General features: G+C 41.5%; 1 protein-coding gene across 1 annotated transcript; it reads right to left on the bottom strand.

Moving 5' to 3' along the window:
• Positions 1-553: 553 nt before the first annotated feature.
• On the bottom strand, positions 554-4,197 carry ela2l (elastase 2 like). Its single transcript, XM_021615900.2, has 8 exons — positions 4,047-4,197; positions 3,635-3,723; positions 3,194-3,291; positions 2,605-2,724; positions 1,718-1,854; positions 1,354-1,499; positions 968-1,120; positions 554-646 (listed from the first exon to the last, which is right to left on the bottom strand). Exons 1-8 carry the CDS (start codon positions 4,084-4,086, stop codon positions 629-631), a joined length of 801 nt encoding a protein of 266 aa, XP_021471575.1. The 5' UTR covers positions 4,087-4,197; the 3' UTR covers positions 554-628.
• Positions 4,198-8,542: the final 4,345 nt, after the last annotated feature.

Here is an 8,542-nt window from a genome sequence, read left to right as displayed (position 1 = left end):
TACAATGACGGCCTACCGGGGAATAGTCTACGGGTATGGCCTTGCCACCTTTCCTATGGTGGTGACACGAGTTGTGGTGGGAAAGGACACCAGGCACAACAGCTGGCCACATATGTAAGGGGCAAGGGACACAACATATTTTCAGTGACACAACTTTCCTATTGCTACTCAAAGCAGAATCTTTCACAATTTGATAACTTTTCTTCTTGAATACACAGTCTTATACTAACTTGTTGCTCAGTTATTCATGTAGGCAGATATGGCTCCTCCCCCTGTTATGGTCTCTTATTATAGGCTACAGGGCGATAACAGTCATTCCTTTCAAAGAAAATAGTTTAGCTTCTATTGTATCAAGATGTTTCTTAGCCATTATTGCTCATTGGTAAAAATCTGCATCAGCTGATCAAAAATGTGTTTATGTTTGAGTGTGTGATTCAGGTTACTTCTTTAAAAGTTGTGGCTCGGTATCAAGTGTGGTAGTACTTATTATTTTGTAACTTCCCAATGTATGACATTTGAGCATTGTTCACTAAATGAAGCAACAGCACAGTTCTTATTTTCAATGTTTTATTTACGAGCAGGCCTTCCACATGGTGACAGTGGATTCCCAAAAAGTAGCTCTGTTGCCTTAGTTGTTCATCATGGCCTGTGGAAAATATGAGAATGAAAAACGTTAGATGTGCCCTCATCATGATTCGTGTGTACTGTACAACATCTGTAGTTATACTGTCGATACTGTAAAACAAAGATTAAAAGTCTCTTAATTGTTATATCATGCAGCTTGACTTGAAATATCCACAAAATTGTCAAACTCTCTTTCTCTCTCCAAACTTTTTACAGCAACATTTTTACCATGGCACCTTTTACATCTAAATCATTGTGGACAAAAATGTGGTTGTCGACTAAAAGTTTGGTTATGTAATAACAGTTCTAGTCAGTGTCCCAATGTGTAGCTGAATGCACTTACAGTGTTGATCCAGTCCATGTAGGAGCTGACTTGGGTGAAGACAGTGGGCTTCTTGCGGAAGTTGCAGCTCAGCCCAGAGCCAAAGCTCACAATACCGTGGACCTCCCAGGCGCCATCAGCATTTTGGCAGTTCAAGGGGCCACCGGAGTCACCCTGTGTCAAAGGACAAAACCAGAAATTTAAAAAGTTCAGTACAGCTCCATCTTCCACTATAGTAGGAGTCTGAAAAATGTGGCACTAGGGCCATTTGTGGCCCTCTCTTCATGTTGGATGGCCCAGTGTCACTTTTAAACACTCATTATTGTGATTTCTGCAATTATGTGCTAGTGCCTTGCATAGTCACATAGTTATGGGGCACTGTTGCAAAGGTCCGCTATGGAACTTACGTTGCATCCGGACACAATGCCATCTCCTCCAGCACACACCATGGTGTCCTTCACCTGGAAGCCCCACCAGTCTTTCTGGGAGCAGGTGGCGTGGTCAACGACAGGCAAGAGGGCCTGCTGCAGAATGTCAGGGAGGGCACCTCCGGCTGTTAAGGAGAGGGAAACACGACACAACATGTTACCTCGGGTAAAGATATTATCTTTAAAGTCTGACTCTTTAAGTAGAGAGAATTAGAGCACTCGTCACCCAGATTTAGGAAATTATGTTTTGCAACCCAAAGTCTGTCCTCATCAAACACGTCATTTGAAGTTTGCATTTTAATTAGCATGATGAGAGGATAGTGCAAGAGGTGCAGTCACTCACTGACGGTGCGTCCCCAGCCGGTGACATAGCAGGACTCGTTGTGGGGCAGGATGAAGCCAGCCTCGGGAAGACAGGCCGCCATAATGGAGTCAGTGAAGGTGACGGGAGTCTCCAGTTTGATAAGGGCAATGTCATTACTGCAGAAGACACACAGACACCAGTCAACATGACGTACAGTGCATTCGGAAAGTATTCAGACCCCTTGACTTTTTACACATTTTGTTACGTTACATCCTTATTCTAATATTTTTTTAATAATTTTTCTTTATTAATCTACTCACAATACCCTATAATGACAAAGCGAAAACAGGTTTTTAGAAATTTGGGCAATACTTATTGATATATGTATTCAGACCCTTTGCTATGAGACTTGAAATTGAGCCGTACTCAAGAAGACTCAAGGCCTTAATCGCTGCCAAAGGTGCTTCAACAAAGTACGGAGTAAAGGGTCTGAAAACATACTGTATGTAAATGTGATATTTCAGTTTTTGCTTTGTCATTATGGGGTTTTGTGTGTCTATTGATGAGGGACATTTTTTTTTAAAATCCATTTTAGAATAAGGCTGTAATGTAACAAAATCTGGAGCCAGTCAAGGGGTCTGAATACTTTCCGAATGCACTGTATGCAGACTTCTAATTATCAGTTAGCATTAGTATGCTTACTGAAAAGTTCAATCAGTTATTAAGGTAGTAGTGTACATTTTTGCACTGTATTACAAATCAAAATTGTGAAATGTAATCCCGACCGTCCTACATAAGATAGTTCAAACTTTTGGAATGCTGTCTATTCAGTCACAAACTACCATTTTTGCTGTGTTACTCTTGTTCACCATCCTTGTGTCTAATTAGGCTGTACCACTGTAAAAAGAAGTTAGCATTGGTTCTACCGGATGAAGAGGGGGTTCCATTTCTCGTGGACGACGATCTTGGCAACACCAACAGCCAGAGAACCCTCCTCAGTCTCAGCCAGGTTGTGCTTTCCCAGGTTCACTCTGTAGGTCCTGCTACTGCTCAAGAATAACAGAGGAGAACAGATACAGAACACAGTATGAGGGAGTGACACTGAATATTCAATTCACAAAATTCAAATAATCTGTCAAGCTTTGATTCTCTAGCATGCTCTTGTTATCTGTTGAAAAGACTAAATATATATATATATATATATATATATTCAATTGAAGCGCTACTGCCCCTGAGCAAGGCAGTTAACCCACTGTTCCCCGGGCACCGATGACGTGGATGTCGATTAATGCAGCCCCCCGCACCTTACTGAATCAGAGGGGTTGTGTTCAATGCGGAAGACACATTTCAGTTGATTGCATGCAGTTGTACAACTGACTAGGTATCTCCCTTTCCCTTGTTCTTCCTTTTACATTATTATTGTAGGTTGAATTTCAGAACTGTGGCCCATTTGATGTTTCCTGCTCATCATGAGTGCCCCCTCTCTTAAACATGATTATTCTACTGTCCTCTCACCTGATGCAGTGAGCAGCGGTGAGGACCCACTCGCTTGAAATCAGAGTTCCACCACAGGTGTGTCTCCACTCACCATCTCTGTCATACTGGAGAGAGATCTGAAAGACACAAGAAAGTAGAGAATAATGAGTATTTCTCAATTTTGAAGCCCCCTACACTTGAAGGTTTAACTGTGGTAAAATCTCAATCTCACTGATATAAGAACAATAATTCAGAATAAATGATTGCAGAAGATATAACATGGTTGTGATGCATGTTTGATAACAACTGTTGATGACTGACAAGCAATGATTAGTATAGATGCATTGCATTGTTTAAATCTACCCAATTCCAAATCAACGCCTAGCCTCTTCCCCCTATGTACTTTATGCAGATCTGCGAAGACCGGATAGCTTTGTCACAGTCATTATGTATCTTCTGCATTGACTTAACGTAAAGTACCTGCCAGGGCCAGCTGTTGGGCCTGACGTCCTCCCCTCCCACCACTCGTGTCACCACAGGAGGGAAGGTGGGCATGCCACACCCGTAGACTGTTGGACACAAACACACTCAAAACTCTCATTTATAACCTCAGTCTACTGGTGTTAGCTAGCATACATTACTATAGTATCAATACACTGTTGAGTCACATTTTGAGCTTAAATCATTTTGATTATGTTAGAAATGAATCATTTTTTTAATGGAAACACTATCCACATGTATGTATTTCATTTGCAATGCCACTTTATAAAAATCTTTCAATAGGTTTAGCAATGTAGCATTCTGTCAATATTCTAACTGAAGATGGGAAGAGAAATAGGCTACTGTATAGTGTTCTGTTCTTATTAGTAAAACAAATAAGTAGAATCCTTACCAGCAGCAACCAGACAAGCAAGGACTACAAACTTCATCATGTTTGTATCTTCAAAATGTGTCTTCACACCAGGGATGCCTTTATACTGTAGGCTACTGTATATGACGTTTGACAGGTAAGACAAGAATTCAACAGATTCTGGGAAATGTTTCATCGGTCAGCCCACTCTGAAAACCAAGCTGGGGGTGAAGCTAAGGACAGCTAGCCCAGCCACACTGATAAAAAAAATTCCACTCCCCTTGAAGTATAATATTAACACAAAAAGATTTGGATTTGAACATATGTGTAGTGGCAAGCTATTCTCACAGCTTCTCGAAGCAGCATGTTTCATGCATTGTAGATTACCAATGCATGATTACCTAGATCAAATAAAGTAAGTACGGTACCGCACAATTGAAAAAAAATATATGGACTTTAGTGTGATGGTAATACAGTGGGGCAAAAAAGTATTTAGTCAGCCACCAATTGTGCATGTTCTCCCACTTAAAAAGATGAGAGGCCTGTAATTTTCATCATAGGTACACTTCAACTATGACAGATAAAATGAAGAAAATAAATCCAGAAAAACACATTGTAGGATTTTTAATACATTTATTTGCAAATTATGGTGGAAAATAAAATACAAACAAGCAAGATTTCTGGCTCTCACAGACCTGTAACTTCTTCTTTAAGAGGCTCCTCTGTCCTCCACTCGTTACCTGTATTAATGGCACCTGTTTGAACTTGTTAGACACCTGTCCACAACCTCAAACAGTCACACTCCAAACTCCACTATGGCCAAGACCAAAGAGCTGTCAAAGGACACCAGAAACAAAATTGTAGACCTGCACCAGGCTGGGAAGACTGAATCTGCAATAGGTAAGCAGCTTGGTTTGAAGAAATCAACTTTGGGAGCAATTATTAGGAAATGGAAGACATACAAGACCACTGATAATCTCCCTCGATCTGGGACTCCACGCAAGATCTCACCCCGTGGGGTCAAAATGATCACATGAACAGTGAGCAAAAATCCCAGAACCACACGGGGGGACCTAGTGAATGACCTGCAGAGAGCTGGGATCAAAGTAACAACCCACCATCAGTAACACACTACGCCGCCAGGGACTCAAATCCTGCAGTGCCAGACGTGTCCCCCTGCTTAAGCCAGTACATGTCCAGGCCCGTCTGAAGTTTGCTAGAGAGCATTTGGATGATCCAGAAGAAGATTGGGAGAATGTCATATGGTCAGATGAAACCAAAATATACTTTTTTGGTAAAAACACATACCTCGTCGTGTTTGGAGGACAAAGAATGCTGAGTTGCATCCAAAGAACACCATACCTACTGTGAAGCATGGGGGTGGAAACATCATGCTTTGGGGCTGCAAAGGGACCAGGACGACTGATCCGTGTAAAGGAAAGAATGAATGGGGCCATGTATCGTGAGATTTTGAGTGAAAACCTCCTTCCATCAGCAAGGGCATTGAAGATGAAACATGGCTGGGTCTTTCAGCATTACAATGATCCCAAACACACCGCCCGGGCAACGAAGGAGTGGCTTCGTAAGAAGCATTTCAAGGTCCTGGAGTGGCCAAGCCAGTCTCCAGATCTAAACCCCATAGAACATCTTTGGAGGGAGTTGAAAGTCAGTGTTGCCCAGCAACAGCCCCAAAACATCACTGCTCTAGAGGAGATCTGCATGGAGGAATGGGCCAAAATACCAGCAACAGTGTGTTAAAACCTTGTGAAGACTGACAGAAAACGTCATTGCAAACAAAGGCTATATAACAAAGTATTGAGATCAACTTTTTTTATTGACCAAATACTTATTTTCCACCATAATTTGCAAATAAATTCATTAAAAATCCTACAATGTGATTTTCTGGATTTATTTTTCTCATTTTGTCTGTCATCGTTGAAGTGTACCTATGATGAAAATGACAGGCCTCTCATCTTTTTAAGTGGGAGAACTTGCACAATTGGTGGCTGACTAAATACTTTTTTGCCCCAATGTAATTATTCTCAAATGTTTTTGACATAAAAAATGTTCAAGGTGAACACGGGTTTGTTATGACTCCTGTTGCACCGGGCCACGATGCCATCTCCTCCAGTGCAGACCATCATGTCAGTGGTCAGGACGCTGCACCATTTAGGCTGTGTACAGCTTGCATGGTCAACGACAGGCACGAGGGCCTGCTGCAGCATGTCGGTGAAGGGGCCTCCAGCTGAGGATTACAACAGAATCACAATAGCTCAGGTAAGAGCCAGGACTCGGGTCGGTTCCATTTCAATTCAGGAAGTAAACTGAAATGCACATTTTCTTCAATGCGTTTCAATGAGGAAAATGTGGAATTGAAATGTCTTTATTGACTGAATTGAAATGGAATTGACCCTTACCCTGGTAAGAGTTTTTGGACCATAGTACCCACAGGGTTGGACCGGGAAACATATAACTAGGTTTCCACACAGACAAAATGCGGAAGAGGTGCAGACACTGTAGAGATGTCCCCAGCCGTTGACGTAGCAGGGCTCGTTGTGGGGCAGGATAAAGCCAGCCTCAGGAAGACAGGCAGGCATGATGGAGTCAGTGACGGCCACATGGTCTCCAACTTGATCAGGGCAATGTCATTACTGCAGAAGACACACGGTTATAACCCCCAATGAGCTCCCAATACACACATAAAGACGTATAGTTTGACAGCGATCTTCCAAAATTAACGGTAGGTTTAGTAAGTCTGGTAATTTAGTGTGCTAGCTGTGATTGTATTGTTACTGTCGGTGTTTACTGGTGCAGTGAGCTAACTACTGCTGCTGGTATTTGGTTGGAATTACTGTTGTTGCTTCATAGTGAAATAGTCATGTGGTCATAGATGGACCTGATGTGTACTGTAGCTTGATGGTTGTGTGTATTGAGTCACACACCCAATTCCCAAGGGGAAGCAGTTACTTTACAGGCTGAGGCCTCCTCAGTCTCTTTCAGGTTGTGCTTGCCCAACTCTACTCTGTAGGTCCTGCTACTGCTGCATGTGTAACCAACCACAGCTAAGCTACTGAATAGTCAAACATCTACTGGCACCAAATGTTATTGAGGGCTATTACACGTGCAAACGATATTGTGTTTATGTAAGGTAAGGCCACCAAAGTGTTGTATGGCTTGTGTTGATGTGTTCAGTACATAATGCAGAGGGCAGCCGTGACAACCCAATCAGTGTTCATCAGAGTGCCACTAAACACCTGTTTCCACGCACCAATATCATTATACTGGAGAGAGATCTGGAATCCAGAGGACAGGACAGATAGGTAGCATCTCTGCTGTCAGGTTGAAGTTAGTCTCTTGTGACAGTTAGTTCAGGGTACCAAGTTGAAGTGTAAAGTGCAGGGGCTTGATTCCATTTAGAAGGGAAAAAAACACTACAGGAATAGAGATTAAACACCTACCAAGCAAGAGTTTTTTTCCCCCAAGGGTGTTAATACATATGCAGCAGAGTTGAAGAAACTGTATGAGCATTGCCAGTTTGGAGACATTAAGGGATAGATTTGTTTGTGGACTGAAACATGAACACATTCAGAAACGTTTGCTCACAAAGACAGATCTGGATGGATTTCTTTTCTTCATTTTGTCTGTCATAGTTGAAGTGTACCTATGATGAAAATTACAGGCCTCTCTCATCTTTTTAAGTGGGAGAACTTGCACAATTGGTGGCTGACTAAATACTTTTTTGCCCCACTGTATGTCATCGAATCGTACTGTATGCTAATGTGAGGATGTTGTTTACTTTATTCCCGGACTACACCTTTAAAGAGTTGATACTTGATTGAAAAGCTACGTTACGGTCCAAAACTGCTGAAAGTCGTTTCCAATGACCAATAGCCTTTCACTTGACATTTTAGTTTCAGATGCAGATTCAGAGGTACTGCTTCTGACTTAGTTCATATGTTTTATCTCTCTTTGTCCACACTTTTAATGGTCAAGACACAAATATATAGTTCATGATAGTAATTAATAATGTTGGTTAATATTGGTTTCAACAAATATTTTTCCGTAGACAACTGTTCCTTAGGAGTCAACTTAGGCAACCGGAGTTATTCCATGACACCTGTGGATTTCACACAACCTGGGTAACACAGTTGACAAGAAGGTTATCTGCAAGGTTGATTTAAAAAAAAAAGTTTTCCTAACTGCTTCCAGGCAGGTTGTTATGCAACATGTCCAAAGGGTTTTTACTTTAAAACTACATTCATGGGCATGGAAGAATTGGAAGGTTGTTGGATACTTGACTAAAACAGTGTCCTTTGTCTTACAGGAAAGAATAGTAGAAAAGGTTCAAACAAGAATGCCATGTGAAATGGTTAAACACATTCTAATAAAAATATTTGAAGACTAGATTTTGCCCATCACGACTTAATTCACCAAAACATGTTCACATACCGTATCTAATAATAATAAAATGGCTGTACATTATATGTGAAATATTAGGAACACCTGCTCTTTCCATGACATAGACTGACCAGGGGAAT

This window comes from Oncorhynchus mykiss, chromosome 9 (genome assembly GCF_013265735.2).
Source record: "Oncorhynchus mykiss isolate Arlee chromosome 9, USDA_OmykA_1.1, whole genome shotgun sequence".
In the NCBI taxonomy this organism is placed as follows: domain Eukaryota; kingdom Metazoa; phylum Chordata; class Actinopteri; order Salmoniformes; family Salmonidae; genus Oncorhynchus; species Oncorhynchus mykiss.
The sequence above is the reverse complement of the archived record's forward strand: the minus strand, read 5'-3'. Positions and strand labels throughout refer to the sequence as shown.

Bases quoted from the DNA above. Each gene is read 5' to 3' on its own strand.
- ela2l (XM_021615900.2), bottom strand. From the start codon at position 4,086: ATGATGAAGTTTGTAGTCCTTGCTTGTCTGGTTGCTGCTG. The intron at 1,855-2,604 runs GTAGAACCAATG...TGTCTTCTGCAG, and splicing joins TGGAACCCCCTCTTCATCCG to TAATGACATTGCCCTTATCA. The intron at 1,121-1,353 runs GTAAGTTCCATA...CCTTTGACACAG, and splicing joins GCATTGTGTCCGGATGCAAC to GGTGACTCCGGTGGCCCCTT.